Raw genomic sequence first — 22,508 nt, forward strand, 5'->3', positions numbered from 1 at the left:
CCCCCAAAGACTTATATATTAATGGCTTAGTGCTCTGCTTGGTATTACCAGAGATGGTAAAAACTTTAAGAAGTGGGGCCTAGTGGAAGGTCTTAGGTCACTGGAGATGCGCCCTCAAAGCAGGCAACAGGCCCTTCCTTGCTCTCTTTGCTTCCTGGCTGTTATGAGGTGAGCAAATTCTTCCACCACATGCTCCAATCATGATGTGCCTCCTCACCAAAGGCCCAAAAGCAATGAGGCCAACCATGAACTGAAACCTCCAAAACTGTTAACCAAAATAAATCTTTTCTCTTAAGTTGATTGCTCATGTATTTTGTTAACAAGAAAGCTAACATATACCCTTTCTCAAAAAATTAAAATATGATTACTTCTTAATGTTGAAAATGTAAGAATAAAGGTCATCTTGTTGAAGTATTTATCACTGGATAAAGGTCATCGCCAAACATGTTCAAGTATTTATAAGTTAAATTAATTTTTGTTTTAATATAATTTTCTGAAGTAAATTTTTCTGTAAGTAGTTATTATATATTTTTTAATGTTGCTTTGCTTCAAGGAGTGATATTAATGATTCCCACTGACTCAACTTCAAAATTACTGAACCACTATAAAAATCACCTGACTCTAGATAAATTTCAATGACTTTCAAGATTTAACAAAACACCTTTAATTCCAGCTTCAGAGTAAATTATTACCATTCCTTACATTTGCACAACTGAAATAACACTAAAAAGACACTCAAGAGACTCTTTCACCAAGTGTTCATCTGCAGCAACAATGAATTTAGGACTTCAGAGCTCCTCTATTAAGATGAACCTTCAACTAAAAAGGCTACATTTTTTTTTCCTAAACCAGTAGTTTACTAGTAACAAAACCACTAATTTATTTTATGGAAGAATAGTTTCTGTTTCTGTGTTAACATTAATTTTTAACTTCATACTTACAATTATCTTCCACATCTTTTTTACTGTCCTCTTCTGCAGGGAACACTTGGTTTATGAGAGCCAAAAATGTCTAACAAGCAAAACAAAAGCTCATTAAACTTGAGGCTGATTCATAGTAAGAAAAGTAAAGGAGTTTAATTGGTTGCATATATTGTAATGGCAAACAATATGTTCTTTATTAAAATATAATGCAGCTACTATTTAACAAGGCATTAACCCCAAAATAGGATAATGACTGCTTAAAAATATTATTCATTATTACTATGGGATAAGAACCAATAATGGAAACCAGTAAGTAAGCATCACAAGCTCTTACACTCAGAGTGGGACAAAAAACAAGTACATTAACATTAAATGTAACAGACATGCTATTTAACATCTTCAAAAATAAAAAAATTTATGTTTAAACTTACAATTCTTATGTAGGAATATGTAGGAATTTTAATGTTTTAAAAAGGAAAAGGTAACATTCAATAAGATGTGACAAAATAAACTATTATTTAATTAATATTATTTGAGTAAAACATATTTGACACAGAGTCCTATATAAAAATACATCAGAAACATAAATAGTCCCCAAAAATATTTAGACCATAAAATTACAAATATCCATAAATAAACCTGCATTTATTTATCACTTAAATGCTATGGTAGACACAGCAGAATTAAGATAACATCTTGTAAGAGAGAACAAATGATCTCAAATTACATCTAAAGAGAATTAAATTGTTTTAAATATATTTATTTATTTATTTTTATGTGGTGCTGAGGATCGAACCCAGTACTTCACATATGCAAGGCAAGTAATCTATCACTGAGCCACAACCCCAGCCCATGAATTAAATTTTAAACCAGGATATTCTAACAGTTATTTATAAATTTATGTCTCTGAACAACTACATTACTCTTGGGGTTGAAGTTTCCAACCACATCAAATAAAACTTTAAAGGAAAATGGTACAATTATTTTAAAATAATATTTTAGTAATAGAGTATGTATTTCAAGGTCAAATAATATTTTAGTAATAGTGTACTTCAAGGTAGAGTTCGATCCCAAGCACCAAAAAATAATCATCATATTTGTAGATCTGTATGTGTGCTTGTGTATATTGTATTAGACAAGAGTATCACTATAGTTTACGGAGTAAAATCCAAGGACTATTTCAATTCAAAGTCATGTCTAACTCAGAAAATCGTTATATACTCTAAAAATTCTAGAAGTTAATTATTTGAAAACTAGTACCCATATTCTCAATGCTATAAATGTGGAAAATTTTGGAAGAATGACATAATTATTCTACAGTGTGAATTAAATAATCTATAATGTGAATTAAGTATAAGAATGGCAATTAAAAAAAACAACTCTAATATATAACTAATTCTATAGAAAAACACATTCAGAAATAACTGCTGGTGTCACAGAACTAAGGGCTCACTTGTTACAGCCATGGCAACAAGGGCAAGAACTCTCCAGACTCCAGGGTTAAGTTCTATCCTGGCAGTAGTTATGCCAAATAAAAAAGATTCCAGGAAGTTAGAAGAAGGGGCATGGAAACTTGAGGGGAGTGGGGAAACATAGTTGCAAGAACGTTAAGGGCAGGTAAAATGAGTCCTGAAAGGTGGTTTTTCTCCCTCCTTCTTCATCCTCCAAATTATCAACCAGCCCCCAATTTTCTTCTCTTCTGTGAGGAAAAAAATTTTTTTTCTCTACCAATTTAATTGCTTTCTCTTAAAAGGAGGAAGTTTTCTTTTCCTAGTAAAAGATCATGTAACAAGTACACATTGATCATTCAGCATTAAACACCAACCACACAGCAAATCCGGAGCATCAAGGTCCAATGACAGAAGAAAAGAATAAAATAACTCCTGTACTTGACAATACAGAGTGGAGAGGGGGAGACCAATGGAAACTATTCTTTTTAATCAAAATTACAAGAGCGCTAAAAAGTTATACCAATCCTCAAAGGAAAAAAGCAATCAATAGTTAATTCTATTTCATGGGAGGGAAAGATTGCGTATATGTGGAAAGTTTTTATGGAGAAGCTGACCTCAATTAGAGTCTTGAAAAACAAATAAGCATTTGCTAAGCGTGTAGTTATAAAGAGTGGCATTTCAGGCAAAAAGAAAACTATGAGTAATGAAATAAAGCACCCAATACCACCTGGTTTGTTGTGAGGACTTGATAAACACCTGCAGAAGGAAAGGGCAGAAGAGAAGGAGAAACACACACACAAGAGTAAAGCAAGAGTACGGAGGGAAAAGTGCTGTTAACAAAATATAAGACCAATAAAGAGGACAGGGAAAAGAAAATATTTAGGGCTTTGGCTTGAAGGCCAGTCTGCTGTAAATATGGAACATAATTTCAATTTAAGGTGTCAGGATACCATTTTTAGCAGAAAAATGCATAGCATGTGACAAGGAGGTTTCATTTGATTTAACTCTTTTTTTTTTTAATGAAAACATTCACACAAAAACACACATACTACACATACCTGTTAACATATTAAGATCTATTTCTTATAAATTCAAACACACACAATATACATACCTAACGCAATGTAAAATCTATTTCTTACTATGAGTCACAAATGAAAAACTTGAAAACCATTGCTATCATCCAAACTGTGTTCCCCATGAGAGCTGACCCTCTCCCTCCTCTATGCCTCCACTGCACTAACACACAGTAGACTGGACTGGTTCATTTCTTCATGCAATTAATTTCTAATAACATTTATGTAAATAAAAGATTACTTCTCCTATAGATATCTTAAAGCATTTGTATTCCACTTAATGATTTATTAAGACCTTAATTACACAAGGGGAAAATGAAGACTAAAAGTAATCTCTAAGAATTTGTTAATGCTAAAAAAAAAAAAAATGTGAAAAAAAAAAACTTTAGTTTATAGAATTATCTACATATCTATAAAATTTACATGCCTTAATAATTTAAACCATGTCTTTATTGGTTCTACATATGTATCTCATTAATACTAATAATGCACAGTTTAAAGCACATTAAAATATTTAAAATATAAAAAAGCAAGTGCCCATAAATCAAGTTTCTACTGTACTTTGAACTGAATTATTTTGACACCTGCAGATGTAACAATATGTATTACCAGAACATATATAATAAATACTTTTCTTTCTGATTTATTGTTTATAAAATGTTAAAAAGTAAAAGCTTTCAAATATACAAAATAATTGAGCCATTAAAATACTACATTATAAGTAAAAATAGGTGCCTGTTAATAAGAGAAAAAATTAGAAACACTTTGCCTTTCCTTCCCTCAAGGTATCTTTAATTGGCCTCCTCTAACATGGCAACATTATGTATTATGCATTTCGGTTCCTGGGTTGTTTACAGTAACAGAATAGTTTTCTCTCTGAAAAGACCTCATGAGAGATCCACCTTGTTTTTCTAAAGTTCCCAGAAGGATGGCAGTTATATGGCATTAGTTAACTGTGTATCAGTAGAATATAAATTATTCATGAACATTTGCAGAGTCTAAAGTAAACAGAGACGACATCCAGAAGAAATGTTTAACAAGAATATTTGTTAAATTGTAAACTGTGAAGCTCTCCCACAAAAACAGACCCTACTAGTACTCATGAAAACTGCAAGACAGATTATTTACAATGAATACCTTCTCTATGAGCAATCCCAACTCGTGGTCACTGTTTTCCCACACTTCTATTTGGTAATATTATCTAGCCCATGCCTAAGCATAAAAACAAACAGGGGCTGGAGTTGTGGCTCAGTGGAAGAGTGCTTGCCTAGCATGTGTGAGGCACTGGGTTCGATTCTCAGCACCACATGTAAATAAATAAAATAAAGGTCTATCAACAACTAAAAAATATTTTTTTAAAAAAAGCAAACAGCATGTGCATAGAGCTAAAGCATATTTTTAGGCAAATCCCATGCCAATAAGTTCAAAAGAAGCCTTTTAAAAAGATTTATATGGGGATGGGGATGTGGCTCAGTAGTAGAATGCTTGCTTAACATGCACAGGGCGCTGGGTTCCATCCCCAGCACCACAATAAATAAATAAACAGACAGACAGACAAACATATAGCCACATGCCTATAATCCTAGCAACTAGAGAGGCTAAAATAGGAGGCTCTCAAGTTCAAAGCCAGCCCCAGCAACTTAAAGAGGCCCTAAATAAAAAATAAAGGACTAAGAATATGGCTCAGTGGTTAAGCTTCCCTGAGTTCAATTCCTAGTACAAAAAAAAAAGACTTATAAAGAAGGCTAGCACAAAAAGCAAAAAATTAATAACATAACCCAATTTGCATTCATTTTTTTACTTTGTAACATGCTGAATACATCACATAGAGACTAATAACTTTAGTAATATGGTGTAAGAAATAAAAATGTTATTGTTTATATTTTATCACATAGCTATTTAAGAATGTGATTACAAAAGGCTCATTACATTTTTGTCTGATTTTGTCATTGGACACCATTTTCTCCTAGGAATATTTCTGATTTCCTTTCCGTTTCACTTTTACTATGCCAAGAATATTTAGTTCATTAAGAAAGACACTATCTCTTTTGAAAAAAAATAGCTATTTTTTTTAAAAAATCACATTTTGAAATCTTTCTGTGAAACTCACCTTGCCTTTTTGGTTCAGGGGTTCAATAGTTAAGCTGTCAGGGCCAATATCCACAATATTGCCCATCTGAAATCCATCTGTAGGGTGTGGTGCCCAAACGGGCTTTCCATCCTCCATTTTTGAAGGGGCTTATCCACTATCTCCTGTTTCAAGAGAACAAATAAGGCAACATTAATAGTTTTAGAAACATAAAACAAATAACATCTATTTTAAAAGTTTGCATGTATATCGTGACTCGCAGAAATATTGCAGACAACTTTCACCTTCTACCCATCTTCCTGTTTTCTGCCTGCTTTAGCCATCCCTAGGTAAAGCCAGGCAGAGGCTGCCTGCTACTGCCTGCCTCCAGCTGTGCCTGCAGTAGAGTGCCACATTTTGACCAGTACAGAAACAGAAAAAGGTCATAGGTTTTACCTATGGTCCCAACATAATTTATAATAACATTCCCTTTTACTACCTAAATATTCTCATTTGCACAACATAAGTAGTCATCAGAGGAATACATATTATGGTGTAGAGTTAGCTGAAAGTTGAAAAAGAATTAATTTTGGGTCTGAAGGGATAAAAAAAGAGACTACTTCCTCTGGGCTTTCCTAACCTCTGAGATTGCAGGTATGTGCTCTGTACACTCATCATCATAGAAGTACTCAGCATACTGATTTTGTTGTAATTTTCTTCTCTTTTCTTTTAACTGAGATAAGACTTACATTCAGTGAAATGTACAAATCTAAGTATACATGTTGATGAGTTTGGACAAATGCATATACCCCATTTGACAAATGCCTTAGTCACCTCAGAAATTTGTCTCATAACTCCATTTGGTCAATCCCTGTCTCCATAGACATCCCTATTGTTGTTACCATTTTTGCCTGTTCTTGAACTTCAAATGAATAAAGTCATACAGTATGTATTCTTTTGTGTCTGGCTCCCTTCATTTAACAAAATGTTTTGATATTCAACATATTCAACCACATTGTGAGGACTAGTCCACTGAATGACTGTCCCACAATTACCTGTTATCCTTTTGATAAACACTTCAACTGTTTCTAGTTTTTGCCTAGTGTGAATTTCGATCTCATTTTTTAATTATTCCTATAAGGCTTTTTTCATACTTGGCACTCTGTTTTCAGCATCTCAGTAAGAATTAATTTTTTCACTATGCATCATAATGTTCCTCTTGTGTGATGTTCTCTAATCTGGGATCCTAATGTGGATACTCTCAGATGTAGCCTCTCATGAGAGTCAAGGACGTTTAACAAACAGTTCAGTCAAAAAAATCATTATTAACATGTTTGCAATGTGCTTATTGATTAATATTTTCAATTCAGTGGCTACAGCCTGAGCTGTTTTCCCCATTCAGCAAATGCTATTAGATTAGCATGTAAATCTGAGTTAACAGATAAAGATTCTCCAAAGACATGAATCAACAACATCACTTCAGACTTTTATCACAATAGATGTGTAGGTTCTCCCTATAAACTTATGTAGTCCCATGGCTTTAAATACCATTTATGAGTGATGCCCAAATTTGTTTCATCAGTCCAGACCTCTGCTAAATCCCCAGGTGTCTACTTGTTTTTTGGGTACCTTCTCATGGATTTATCTAACAGATATATTATTATTATGTTATTATTACTCTGGTCTACCACCTCAGCTTATTCTTCACATATCAGTAAAGGTAGGAATAATACTCAGCTCAAATCAAGCCTAGAGTCATCCTCAATTCCCCTAACTCCTTCTAAATTTTTACCATCCACTATTCAAAGTGCTCCACTACTGAACCACATCCCCACCACTTAACATGCCCTATCATGTCAGCTTTCTCTCCAATAGGCACTTCAAATCTACCCACTTCTCTGCAATTCCTCTGCTCCCCTAGTCCAAACTAGAGTATACCAAGACTTCTAGAATGCCGCCTGCTTCTACTCTTGCCACTCTACAAACAGATCACTGGTAATCTTACTGAAAGGTAAATCTTCATTCGGTCATTCTTGTTTCATCAAGACATAGATTATTCCTCTGTATGCTCCTATGGCCCAGCACACACAAGTAGCCCCAAAGTCACCAGTGAGTGAATTAACTGTTCACACAGTTTCAGAAAAAGTAAAACAAGACAGTTGATTAGAAAGATTTGAATGCTCTTAAAACCTAGACTTGAAATAGCTCCACCACTCTCTGACTGGCTCTTAAGCAAGTTATTTAACCTCTCTGATCATTATCTTTATCCTTGTCCATATGGTGGGATAATATCACTTACCTTACAGAATTGCTGTAAGGATTAAATGACATAAAACTGAGATCACCATTCTAATGGCATTCAATAGATGCTAGCCACATCTCTTTTCCTTCCCTCCTTCATATCCTATGTTTGAAGCCACTAATCAATTTTAAGACAAGGATTCTATGGCAGTTCTAAACACAAAGGAAAACTATAGAAGAGTCATCAATGATCATTTGGGAATAACTCTCTGAAAATAAAATCTTAAAAAATTAAAAATCAAAACTAAAGTCCAAAAAAGGAATGGCAAATTCCCTTGAACTATTCAAATTGCTTTCCCATTTCTAATATAAGGAAGACTAGGTGAAAGTTGAAAAAAAAAACAGATCTCCTGACACTAACCACATATGCCATTCACATTTTTGTGCAAAACCCGCAACCCCTTCCTTGCCAGAAGTTGTTTAGAGGTTATTCTCTGGAAAAGATGAAGGCCTCTGGGATGATAATTACCAGCAACAATGAAGGGTGTGCATACAAAAACTGGTGCACTACTCCAGTCCATTCCAGGTCTGCATAGCCTACTTGTAGCAAGTATCCTCCTAAGTTAGACAGAATCCACTAACTAAAATATAAATTCCTTTTTCCTACACTTGAATTATGCACCCCCCTCACTTCATATGTTGAAGCCTCAACCCTAATTGTGATTCAGGGTGATATTTGGAGATAAGGCTTTTATGTTGTAATTATGGTAAAAAGAGGTCTTAGGGTAATCAGAGAGGAATGGTGGTTTTACAAAAACAGAGAAAGATTCTCTCCATGTACATGCACCAAAGAAAAGCCATATGAACATACAGAGAAAAGGAGACTACCTACAAGCCAGAAAGTGCTTTTATAGGAATCCAACCATGATCAACAACTGATCTAATTTCCAGGCTCTAGAACTGTGAGTAAATTAATTTCTGTTGTTTAAGCCACCCAGTTTGCAGTACTTTGTTATGGTACCCAAGCAGACTAACATACCACTGCAATAATCCTAAACATCCCTTAACATTTTAATAAATATCAGAATTTTTCTTTAATCACATAGTAATAGAAATAAAATATTCATTGGAAGATTAAAAAAAAGACCTTCCAATCTTTCAGAAAGATGGGTAAAAAGAAAATGAAGTAGGGGAGATATGAAAATAAGTAAAAAGAAAGCCTCTAGCTTGCCAAAATAGAAAGGAAGCTTTGGAATAGCCAAAGAAAATCCACCAAAATTGAAAGATGTGATTTTTCTAAAGTCTAGCCAAAATATCCACTGAGTCCTCAGAACAAGCAAGAAGATACATGCAAAAAGACACCACTGTCAAATTTCAAAAAAAAAAAAAAAAGAAAGAAAGAAAAGATGCTACACATTTCGAGAGAGATGAGGGGAAAAGGCCAGAAAAAAAGGTCATATCCAAGGATTATGAATCAGATTAGCTTCAGCAACAAAACAGCCTATATAGCAATGCTATGAAAATTCTCAAGGAACGATATCTCCAACCCAGAACTGCACACTTAGGCAAACTACCAGTACAGACTATAACACTCTGACCCAAGAGCTATCCACTGCCCCTGGACTAAGTGAATCTGGCCAAACTACTTATCTTAGCTTGCCTTATAACTATGTAGTGATAATGTATCAAAACCTAGAAGGAGTTACAAATACTCACATCCACTCCCATTAAATTAAATATTATTTCATATATAGTGCGAAGTTTTCACTAGGATAAATCTCTTTTTAAATAAGTCTTCAATTTAGTTGTCTTGGGAATTAGTCGTTTTTGGAATCCTAAATATTTACACTGTAATATATTATCCTTAATTAATGAAGGCTGATTTATTTATCCTATCAAAACACAAAATTCTTTTAGATATGTTACTCTCTGGTTCCAGAAAATCTTAAACCCATGCAATCAACACTCATTCTTACTAAATATATCTGCATATGAAGAATACTTAAAAGACACTCTAAGTAAGTTGTAAAAGGATAATCTCATTTTCCTACTATCCTACTTCCAGTAGTACTATTCCTACTGGAAGTCTTGAACACATTAAAGGCTAACTATAAATGCACTGCAGGAATACTAAGGTAGGGGATAGGGGTGAGATTAGTTAAGGAAATTTAAAATTCCTAAAATTCCTAAAGTTATTCTACATAAAAGAGGGAAAACTGAGACAAAACCCTATCATCAACTGAAAATCAATAACTAAAAATTACCTCATTTTTGCTACCTGCTTGACAGTTGATAATATATTTTTAAATAAGCACTCTAGTTATCTATAAAGTACTCTACAAAAGCTCTATGTAATCTATAGAAGGCAATCTGTAGCCTATGCTAACTATGCTAACTTTTCATTTATTCTTTGTTGAAAGGTAAAAAAAAAAAAGCTGTCACCAGAAAAATCCCTAAGGAGCAAAACTTATTGGAAGTAAAAGTGACAAATACAAACATATCCATGTTTTTCCCCCCTCTGGACTCCAGGGAAGATCATAATAATGTCCCTAAAACATAGGCAGAACGGGCAGATTCATACAAAACATGAGCCATCACCTGCATGTCCCCATTACCTTCAAAGATTCCCCTTTAAAAAGGATACTTGTGATATACAACACCGTATACTGTATTAGTTAGGTTATTAAAAATTTTGAGTGGCAGCTAAAAAGGAATTTGGGGATATGCTAAAAGAACTAGAATAATATACTAAAAAGGAAGAAATAAGTACTATGCAAGGCAAGTACACACTTCCAAAACTGCCTTATAAGTCATTCTTTCCCTTAATTACTATTTAGTCACCTACTACATACCATGTAATGGTAGATACTGAGAATATAATGGTGAGCAAAAAATAATCAGGTATCTGGCCTCAAGGAGCTTTCTATATAACAGGAAAATCACCATGGGAATAAAAGGGTAAACAAAATTGGCAAAATCCCTGTCCTAGAAAATCTTAAATTCTAAAAGGAAGGGAGGGTATGAAGAGGTAAGGTAGATGTATCAAATTTACCTTTTAAAAATATTACTCTTTCATCTGGCCTTGCCCTTACTGATCAAAACAATGTTATGTGCACCTTTGGCACACAGCTTTAAACTTGCACCTCCTCTCACCTTCATCAGTATGTCCTGAAAGCTATTAGCTTCCCTGGTGTCCAGATACTGTGAGAAAACCGGGCACAATGTAATAGTTGGCCATGACTCATGTATTTTGTATGTGCCTAATACAATCTTTCATAGGGTATTTGAGTTCTGAAAAAGTTTATTTATACACCAATACTCTCAAAAACTTTTCAGCAGGATTCCCTTTATCACTCAATTAACTCTAAAAAGTCCTTCCTATAAACATTTCAAAGATAATCTTCTTCAGGTAGTTATACAAAGCATGGATATTGTTTTATAACTATAATATTGATCATGCATCAATTAAACACACATACTCAAATTTATTGTAACTATTTTGGTTTTATAAAAATAAACATCCAGAGCTGGGGTTGTGGCTCAATGGTAGAGCACTTGCCTAACATGTGTGAGGCACTGGGTTCACTCCTCAGCATCACATAAAAATAAATGTTTAAAAAAATAAACATCCATGGATAGAAAATATCACTACTAAGTCTAAACTCAGAACAAAAAAATTAGAAAACACCTCAAGATTACAAGATCCAAAAATTGACTACTTCAATTTAATGAAGTAATTTTTATGGAGATTAACATTCATTTTTTTCAATGAATATTTACTGAGTACCAACTATGTGCTAGGCAATGCTTTAGGTTTAAATTCTGAAGGAAAACAGAGAGACAAATTTATTTTTAGTGTAATGCATGGAAAAAGGAAAATGTTAATGACAGCTATGTCACCCCTTCTGCAGGTCCAGTTGATTTCAGCTCTTATTCTGATGACTTATCATTTTTACAAAGTGACTTTCAAATATAACCTAAGAAATGCCGATTCACAGTTCATGTTTAAAGCTAAGACCATCAAATTATCATCACTTGATTCTGAAAAAAAGTGAACACTATGGCTATTAACTCCAAATACCTCTTAAGTCTGTTCCTCTCATAGATTAATATCCTACCCAAAAAAATGGGGTAAAAAATAAAATATTTCATTTTTAACAAGTTTATTACATGGTTTTAAAGTATTTTTAAATGTCTTACGACGTGCTTTCAAAACTGATACTATCAGGAAAATTCTGCAAATACTATATGAACTGAACTATTAGAATTGGTTATATGATTTTTTTAAACATTTACACTGAGGAAATTATAAACCATATTTCAAATTAAAAAAAAGCCTGTATAAATTACTTTTACAAAACAGACCTGAGCTCAGACATAATTATAATAATATATGTAGACAATCTACTAAAATAACATATACTATGCTAAGGAAAAAATACACTATTCTAAGAAAAGCCCTGTATTCTTTTTTTTTTAAGTTGTTGATGGACTTTTATTTTATTTATTCATATGTGATGCTGAGAACCGAACCCAGTGCGTCATGCATGCTAGGCAAGTGCGCTACCACTGAGCCACAACCCCAGCCCAACCCCTGTATTCTTTAGAGACTAAATATCCCAGTTTACTTCAAAAACTTATAATTTCTTTCACAGATGTTAAAATACCAGAATAAAATAGATAATAGCAAGATGTTAATTTATCCCAGATTTAAGTTTTTCATATGTTGTGTACTAACCTTATTTATCATCTAACAATTATACCCAGAAATTACTTAGTTTTGTAATTTGTCCTATTGTGTAAGTCACTTCTCAAAGGATTTTTAGTCTTTTCAGAAAAAAATACTTAATAAAAAACTGAGGACTTTATTTTTTCTAAGAAGGGATAATGTTGTTGTTCCAAAAAGTGGTTAATGAAAAGAACGATCAAATTGCTAGAAAACAAAAAGACAGGTGCTTCTCCTGGAGGATCTTGTGTAAAATGGTTACACTTTGCTCAAATTCTGCAGTTTCAATCACAGGCTTGGGTCCATGGTACTCAGAAATTTGAAGGACTACAAGGTGAACTACTACATATGAACAAAATCACAACCTAGATGACACTCTTGTCATTAATCAAGATGATGAGAAGTCTGATAATCCTTAGTCTTTTAAATGCATCTGTGACCTCTCCAACATTTTAACTCCACAAATATCCCCAAACAGAAGCTGAAGAATTTCACTTAAAAGTAATGGAGTCATTTTAGGAAGTGGCCTCAAGTCCAATCCAATTCAGACAATATATTTCTCCTGATGAAGAAAATAAATAAATGGGAAAACAAAAACAAAAACTCAAATACTAATGATAAGAGCAATAAACTCTGAGGGGTATAAAATTAACAAGAAGAGTAGAAAGTGCTATTCAATGGCAACTTCTATCATTCTTTCATAAATGAGTCAAAAAATCTAGAATATTCAATAAAGTTCTCATGTAATGCACAAGACTAAGTTTTCTTTAACTCTGCTAACTCTGCCTGTGTGTATGCATGTACCTATGCACAGGCATTACACACAAAAATAGGAATTGAGAGAAACTGAATGTGGTTCTCACAGCTGGTATGGAGTTCAGTTCAGCTAGTCAAAAGAAACAAAACCATAATGCTAAAATATACTAGACATTGCACTAAGGTATTGTTTTATATTATCTCATTTAATTTTTGATGTCTGGTAGGTAGCTACCATCCCTGCTCTATAACAGAGAAAACAGATTCAGAAGGCCATTTGACCAAAAAGAGACAACTATTGGCTGGGGTTGTAGCTCAGTGGTAGAGTGCTTGCCTCTCAGGCATGAGGCCCTGGGTTCAATCCTCAGCACCACATAAAAAATAATAAATAAAAATAAAGATATTGTGTTCATCTACAATTAAAAAATTAAATTAAAAAAAAGAGACAACTAGGAAACAAATGCAAAGGCTGGATTTTAATTCTGTATGACCAGAGTCCAAACTTGTATTCCTTGCACTGCACAGCTTTGCTTAAGCTACCTGTCTGTGCCAGTGGCCAATGGTTAATATTTGTCACTAAATCTGGAAAAAGAGTCCAATAAATACTATTTTGTCCAAATCTACCCCTTTTTTTTGGGGGGGGGGGGGGGTGAGTGAGAGGGTAGGTACTGGGAATTGAAACTAGGGGTGCTCTATCACTGAGTTACAACCCCAATCCTTTATTTTATTTTTTTCCTGAGACAAGGTCTTGCTAAGTTGTTAAGGGCCTCATTCAGTTGCTGAGGCTGGACTTGAACTTGTAAGTCTCCTGCCTTGAGGTTTATTTTTAGTGGCATGAAAAATAAATAAGAGTTTAAAAGATATATAAGGACTTTTATGAAAGTCTTCTCATTCTTTTTTGTGAACTGGAATGTTTCTTATTTCTCCATTGTAAAGTCCTGTGTTTGAGTAGATTACAAAGAAGTACAAACTAGAACTTTTTTGGCTTGAGTGACCTGTGCTAAGATGTAAACAGCTTTTACACAGCATTAATTTTGTTTCCAGTTAATATTGCAATTAAATGACTAGCTAAGAATTAGAGAGATGATAAAAAAAGACTAGAGCTTTTCATTAAAATGTTTCATTTTGTTCAAACAAAAATACCTTTGTTATTAAAAAAAAAAAACCTTTGGTATAATTTATCTTAATTAACATCAATAAAAATATGCAATAAGTAGTGATCATAAAAACAAACTGCTATGGGGCTGGGATTGTGGCTCAGCCATAGAGCACTCGCCTAGCATGGGCGGGACGTGGGTTCGATCCTCAGCACCACATAAAAATAAAGGCATTGTGTTGTGTCCGTCTACACCTAAAAAATAAATATTAAAAAAAAAACTGCTTGTTTTTACCTCTGACCTCATATCACAATCAACAGAAGAGACTTCTGTGACCTCAAAAGGGTTACAAATTCCTCCCCACAAGCAAGTAAGCCAGCAGTTCTGTAGTGGCAGATACCAGCTGGGTGTCCTCTAATCACTTCTGACACTGTCTTCCCAGAAAGAAAGTGCCAGATCCCACAGGTTAAAGGTTCAGTCCCCAAGACTGCCCCTGCCCACTTTTGACACCAGTTGCAAGCCCCAGAGTGTTTGACCTGTACTGCTGATCCATCAGTTTTCCCAAAGCTCCCTTCTTTAGTTTGATTAATTTGCTCAAGCAGTTCACATAACTCAGAGAAACACATTCACAGGTTTATTATAAAAAAGATATTACACAGGATACAGATGAGAAGATGCATAGGATGAGGTATAGGAGGCTCCTTTTGGGGTTTTATAGAGACTGTCCTTTAGGGTTTTATGGAGACTCCATTGCATAGGCATGATTGAAGCCTGGGCAACCTTAAGGAAATGTGACTAGACAAAAAAGGGTACATTACAATATCACAAATAAATTCATATATTCTACAAAATTAGCAACTTACACCAGCTTTTAAATTTTGTTTTCAAGGGCCACTTTAATTACTTTCAATCCCACTATGTAACATTCTTTGAAGATGGTATCTACTAATCTCTAAACATACAAATGCAAAGTTTCTTATTTTTAAAATATCTTAAATATTTCAAAATATTCCTCAAGCTCTCACCATACCTACTTATCAATCTGGATATGTACCCATATATTCTGCTTCTGTTCTTTAGACCAAATTATTCTTACTCTTATCTAAGATCTGTCTCTTCCCCCCACCCTAGGATGAACAGCTGAAACCATATAACCCATTTTTTTTTTAAAGAGAGAGGGAGAGAGAGAGAGAATTTTTTTTAAAATATTTATTTTTTAGTATTTGGCGGACACAACATCTTTGTTTGTACGTGGTGCTGAGGATCGAACCCGGGCCGCACGCATGCCAGGCGAGCGCACTACCGCTTGAGCCACACCCCCAGCCCAAAACCCATTTATTTGACTGAGAACATTTATTCGCCCATCTGATCCTATGTCCTCCCAGTCATGCAAGGACAATCTCAAATCAATAATTCAATCTCTCCCCTCCCATTCCCTTTTCCCCATATCTCATCACCAATTTTTCCCTCTTTACTATCGTATCATTCCACTAGCTATCTATATTCATTGTCCCTGTTCTCACTTCTCATTTTTTCCAAAAGCCATTCCTACAAGGTATTCATTCCCATCCTCTCAAGATCACAGGTGACCTCCATAGTGCTAATCAGTTTTCAATCTTAATGTTATCTAATATCTAAGTATCATCTGAGTATTCTTTCCTTGAAGCATGTTATTATTATGTGGACTCTTCTTGGCTTGCCTCAACTCTTTTTGGGTTTCCTTTGGCTGGATCTTCCTTTTTGTTCAACATCAGAAATACAAGATGAATTCTTGGACTTTACCTACTCTCATCTCCTGGCTTTAAACATTATCTGACCTCCTGGCTTTAAACATTCTAATAGTGGCTAATAATGGCACTGATCATATTAACAATGCTAATAACACATTACTTTCTAGCTCAAATTCACACCTCCCCCCTGAACTTTAGACCTCTAAGACTCATGGGCTACTCAACATCCCCATTTAGGATACTAACTGCCATCACAAACTTACCATATCCCAATCTAACCTCTTAACTACCTTTTAAATCTGCTCATCTCATAGTCCCATATTTCTCATTAAATGACAAATTCAACCTCACGGTTACACATGCCAAAAACCTAGAAGTCATCTTTGGTGCCCCATTTTTTCCATTTTACATCTAATCTTTCAGCAAATCCTAATGCCTTTATCTTCAAACTTCACACAGAATCAGGGCTGGGGTTACTGCTCAGTGGTACAGTGCTTGCCTAGCATGTGTGAGGCACTGGGTTCAATCCTCAGCACCACATAAAAATAAATAAATAAAATAAAATAAAGATACTGTATCCATCTACAATGAAAGATATTTTTTAAAAATGTATACAGAATCAGACTTGATTTCACAGTACAACCAATGCCACCCTGGCCCTAATCAACATCTCTCACCAAGATTACTACAGTAGCTTCTGACTGGTTTCCCTGCTTCCTCCCTCTCACCTATACACAGTTCTTAGGACAGCCATTAGTTTGAACCTTTCATAAACTGTTCAACATTCTCCAAATGCCTCTCATTTTGCCTCACATCAAAGTCTCTTCCCCCCCACACCCGTGTGTGTGTGTGTGTGTGTGTGTGTATGTGTGTTTTGGGTTGGGTATTTTTTTTGGTGGTTGTTTTTTTTGTTTTGTTTTTTGGAAGTTGGAGGTACTGGGGATTTAACCCAGGAGAGCTTTACCACTGATCCATATCCCCCAGCCCTTTTATTTCGAGATGGTCTCACTAAATGCTTAGGGCCTCACAAAATCACTGAGGCTGTTCTTAAACTTGTATCCTCCTGTCTCGGTCTTCCAACCCACCTGGATTACAGAGGTGTGCCGCCTCACCCAACCTTAGCTTTGATTTTTTGATTTGTTTTGTTTTGTGCAGAGATCCAACCCAGGGCTCCCTGAGTGATAAACAAGTGCTCTACCACTGAGCTGCATCCTCCGCCCACAAGATTCTTTACAAATAGATCCTCTTGTCCATAACCTCTATGATGTTATATGCTACTGTTCTTCTCTCTTGTTCTTTCTACTTTGATCCAAGATAGTCACCTTGCTGTTTCTTGACACATCAAGTATGCATTTCAAAGCTCTGGGATTTCATGACTCAATTCCTCTGCCTGAAGATATCAGAATTGTTATCTTCTTTAGGTCTCTGCTCCATTATCAACTTCTAAAGGAGGCATCTCGATCACTATTTATTTATTTATTTATTTATTTTAAATATTTATTTTTTAGTTTTTTAGGTGGACACAATATCTTTATTTTACATTTATGTGGTGCTGAGGATCGAACCCAGTGCCTCATGCATGCTAGGCGAGCACTCTACCACTGAGCCACAACCCCAGCCCCTGACTACTATTTAAAACAGCAATTCCACTTTATCCACTCAAACCCAGCAAACACTAGCACTCTTCCCTGCTTTGATTTTCCTATAGTACTTAACATTTGACATACTATACTTTATTCTTTTAGGATATAAATTGCTTTAATCCAAGGGCTTTGTTTTGTTGACTGCTATGAATCTAGACTCCCAGAACAGTGTCTGACATACAACAAATATTTGTTAAGCTAACAAATTAATTTTATTGTCCTGACAACTACAACTATAATATTACTGCAATGAGATTTTAAAAATAAAGAAAGAAAAAAATTTAATACCTTATTTATCTTACTTTAGTTTCATTATACAAATATAAGCCTTCTATCAGGCTTTCTGAATACTGAAAATAGACTATAGAGATCCACCTATGCCTAAAAACCCCTGAGATGGAAACCACAGTACTTTTCAGCAACTCCCAGGTCCTGGCTCCTCTTGATTGTGTTAGAGAACATGTCTCATGATGTTTCTAAATGACTATATTGTGTGACCCTTTAATTCAGTTTCATACCAATTCCTAATTGTCTGGGGTTAAAGTAAAGGCCACTGAGGCCAAATGAGCCAACAAGACTTTAACAACATTTCTTGTGTGACTCGATATGAAACAAACAAGAATCCAAGAAAAGAAGGCCAGTGTTCATGGTTAACTAGGCATTCTCACTTCACAGGGGAGCTTTGCAGAAGTTCATTATTTACTGAAATAGATTTTTTTCTTTTTGTTGCTGGGTATTGAGCTCAAGACCTCCTGTATACTAAACACCTACTCTCCCACTAAGCTACACAATCATTCCTGAGATGGATTGTGGGCAAAACATTTTTTAATAAGGTTTCTAACTGGGCAGGGAAAACATTTTGTTTTTGTTTTCACCTTTTAATTAACATCCTTGAGTAAATACTGTACCCAACTCCTCCAGATATTTGGGCTTAGGGAAAAAGAAAGCAAGTTAAGTGTAATGCAATCAATAAATTCTTTCACATAATTAGTTCTCAGCTTAGAGTCCTTGAATGAATGATTATCATCACACATTGTTTAATAATATTTTCCAACTCTTGTGGGCAATAGCTATTTCACTTTTTTGGAAGGTCAAACTGAAAAATGGACCTTAGGAATAATTTTTATTTCCCAACTATCAGCCCTTAGTAGGACAGACAAACACAAAAACATTAAAATGTTAAATCTCTGAAAAATTCATTCTGAAATAGCTCCTACAGAAGCTATAGTCATCTCCTGATTATACTACCAAGAAGTATTTGAAGTAGCAAAAAGATGATGAAATTCACATGAGTACTGTCAAAATATGTCTTTCTTCAAAATGTAATCATCTCTTCAATACATAGTGTCATTTAAGATAGGACTGCGAGGAGAGAGAGTATTGTCTGGAGAGGATTTTCAATCCTGAAATGAAATTATTACAAATAAATTATGTAAACATTTACTGACTTGCTATTATGTGCCAAGCACCAGAAAAAAATTAATATTCTCATCATAAACAAAAAAGAACATTTTTTATTAGAAAAAAAGCAAATAAACTGAGCATAATGAGTCACACCCATCTTCTCCTTTCTCATCTTTTCTCCATCTCAGAACACTAACTTACACCAAAAAATCAAGAAACAAGGGCTATCTTAATCCTTGAAAAGAAAGATCAAATCATAGGCTACACAAACCCTACCTTTCAGTAAGTAAAGGGAAATACACCAAAGCAAACATTTTTTTCTCCTTAAACAAACAATATTTGCTTGCTTTAGTCATTCCCTAGGGCTAATACTTTTTTAATACTAATTTAAAAATTTCAATGATGATAAATTAGAAAAACAGTCCCTAATTCCATAATGTCTGTATTGCTTTTACCAAGTTACTGTCCTCTTCTGCCTTTACTTTAAAAACATCTTTGTTCTTTCCTGACCAAGGTGTTCCACATAAATAAAGCACCAAAGTACGATTCTCTTATATGGAAGAATCAAGACAATATTACTTTGACTCCACTGAAGATATCCAGGGGAGTTAGGCTTCAGAGAAAGAGGAATTTAAGTTGTATCCTAAAGGAACAAGGATTTCAACAAAAAAGAAAAGTAGAAAGTATTATAAACAAATGAATATCAAAAGCAGAAATTCCAGGTTGTAAAACTGAAAGATTAATTACTGAATATGAATAATACTTATCACAAGGGTGAGGGGGAGAAAAGGAAAATAGCAGCTCAGTGAAAGATAAAGTTGAAGGGCAGATCAATGCCAAAATGTACAAGGCCAGACTCCAATTCTTTGTTCTAGAACAAGGGACAACCATAGTGTTCTGGTAAAAGACTGGATGCAAGAATTCAATATTATGAAATAGGAGAAAATAAAGACAACAAAAATAGGGCAGTAGCAGGGATAATGACAGACTGGGATAGAAGCTAGATAGTGCCAAATAATTAGTGAATGCATGAACAAACAAAGAACTGATTAAACAGGCTTATAACTGCATGTTATAAATTAAAAGAAAAATGAGTGAAAGTATGAGAATTTAATTCCTTATATATAAACCATTAATTGGCCATAAATTATATTGTATTTTGTTTCATAAATCCACCAAACCACATATGAAATATATTGATTATTTGTTAATGTTATTATTCAGCAACCAGATTTTTCTGATCGTTCTGATCCAATGGACAATAAATATCCCTCAAAGCATATCTATTCACTGCTTGTCATCCAACTCAGCATTTTGTACCAATGTGTTGGATCAATAAAATTTAAAAATACAGTAATATAATAGATTATCAAATCACCGATGAAAGTACAATGCTTGGGCTGGGGCTGTAGCTCAGTGGCATAGCGCTTGCCTAGCATATGTGAGGCACTGGGTTCAATCCTCAGCACCACATAAGAAATAATAATAATAATAATGAATTAAATAAAGGCATGCTGTCCATTTACAACTATTTAAAAAAGTACAAAGTACAAATTCTAGGTAGGAGTTAGACCTTCTTTTCAGCACATTTCTATAAACCTCCATTAAGGGTTTCAATGTCCCCAGAGAGAGTTAAAAGAAAGCAAACTGTTCCTGTGTTTTTTAAAGTAGATCTCATAATGAAAACCTTCCCCACTGTGCTTTGGGCATTTTGTCTTTATTCCTAAGCATCAACAATGGCAGTGGTTGACTTCTTTTAAAGCTTCTATCCCAGTTTAAAGCATCCACTTTCTATTTACACTTCTACCTTCCATCTACACCAAAATCCAATCTGAGTCTTCACACTATTAACCTTAAAGTTCCTAGTTATTACAGTCAGTTAAACTCAAAAACTTTAAATCAGAGTAGTTCAAGTACTCAGTTACAGTTTTATAATCTCACTCACTCTCTGGAATGAATTACACAGTATTTATTCAACAATTAAAATTCAACTCAGCTACAATTTAGCCTCAATCCACAAGAATTACCATCCTAGGGTAGAATGTTAGAACCACTGAGTAACTCTTTATGAAGGAAGAATTTTTTTTGCATTCAGTGCTGAGCCTGGTTTTTTTTTCCTTTAATTTAACTGTTCACAATAAAGTAGTATTCATAATTACAATCTTCTCACAAGCTACATTCAATATTGTGTCACGAAGGTGCACTTTTATGTGAATTTTTATTAAAATGATAAAAGAACACTGTATGTGTGAGAAAAAGTATATGTGCGCTGCTTAGAATTAAACCCAGGGCTTTACAAATGGTAAGCAAACATGCCAAAACCCCCACATTTTATTTTTTAAAAAAGTCAAATTCAATTTTTCTTTCTTGATTTTGTTTGGGGAGTTGTTTGTTTTGGTTTGGTTTTTTGGTCCTGGGGTGCTTTACCAATGAGCTACATCCCTGCCCTTTTTATTTTCTGAGACAGGTTTCACTGCTTAGGACCTTGCTAAATGGTAAGGCTGGCCTCAAGCTTTCAATCCTCATTGCCTCACAAGTTGCTGGGAATACAGATGTGCACCACCACACCCAGCCCAAATAAAGTATTTATAAAAGCTTATATTTGGCTGGGGTTGTAGCTCAGTGATAGAGTGCTTGCCTAGCATATGTGAGGCACTGGGCTCAATCATCAGCACCACATGAAAATAAATAAATACGTAAAGGCCAATGTCATCTAAAAAAAATATTTTTTAAAAAAGGTTTATATAAAGCCAGGCACAGTGGTGCACACTTATAATTCTAGCAGTTCAGAAGGCTGAGGCAGGAGGATCTCAAGTTCAAGTGTACTCTGGGCAATGTAGCAAAACCATGTCACAAAATAAAGCATTTGAGGATGCAGCTCAGTGGTAGTGGTAGAGTGCTTGCCTAACATATAAGAGGCCTTGAGTGCAATTTCCAGTACTGAAGAGAGAAAAAAAAAAAAAGATTATGTAACCAACAATCATACCATCCTTGTTTGTTCTACAGACTTACTGTCCAGCTATTATTATGGGACTTCCCTTCATAACTCCCACCTGAGTATATATTTGTGTTCTTTCATGTCTAAAAAGTCTTTATCCTATCTTATGGTTGATTGATAGACTGAATATACACACTTGAATTCTGGGTTGAAAATCATTTTTCTTCTGGATTTTGAGGGCATAATCAATTATTTTTAGCATCCAGAGTTGATGTGTCTTTCAGGTTCCTCACAATTTGTACCCCCTTTTGTTTCTCCCCATGACCCTAAAATTTGGGGAATCCTGGCTTCATCCTCCAAACTTTATGACAATATGTTAAGCATACATTGCTTGAATTCATGAGCTACACATTCTGAGAGCACCGTCAGTCTGGAAGCACAAGGTGTACAATGCT

General features: G+C 34.6%; 1 protein-coding gene across 3 annotated transcripts in view; it reads right to left on the reverse strand.

The window, feature by feature from the left end:
• The window catches only part of Myo6 (myosin VI), a 138,730-nt gene that overhangs the window by 83,802 nt on the left and 32,420 nt on the right, over positions 1-22,508 (reverse strand). For all 3 annotated transcript variants that reach the window (XM_071613248.1, XM_027928224.2, XM_027928222.2), the window contains exons 2-3: positions 5,561-5,703; positions 942-1,011 (exon numbers count right to left, since the gene is read on the reverse strand). In XM_071613248.1, the coding sequence (XP_071469349.1) occupies positions 942-1,011; positions 5,561-5,677 (187 nt within the window). In that variant the 5' untranslated portion in view covers positions 5,678-5,703. The remainder of the gene's footprint in view (positions 1-941; positions 1,012-5,560; positions 5,704-22,508) is intronic.

This window comes from Marmota flaviventris, chromosome 6 (assembly GCF_047511675.1).
Source record: "Marmota flaviventris isolate mMarFla1 chromosome 6, mMarFla1.hap1, whole genome shotgun sequence".
Classification (NCBI taxonomy): domain Eukaryota; kingdom Metazoa; phylum Chordata; class Mammalia; order Rodentia; family Sciuridae; genus Marmota; species Marmota flaviventris.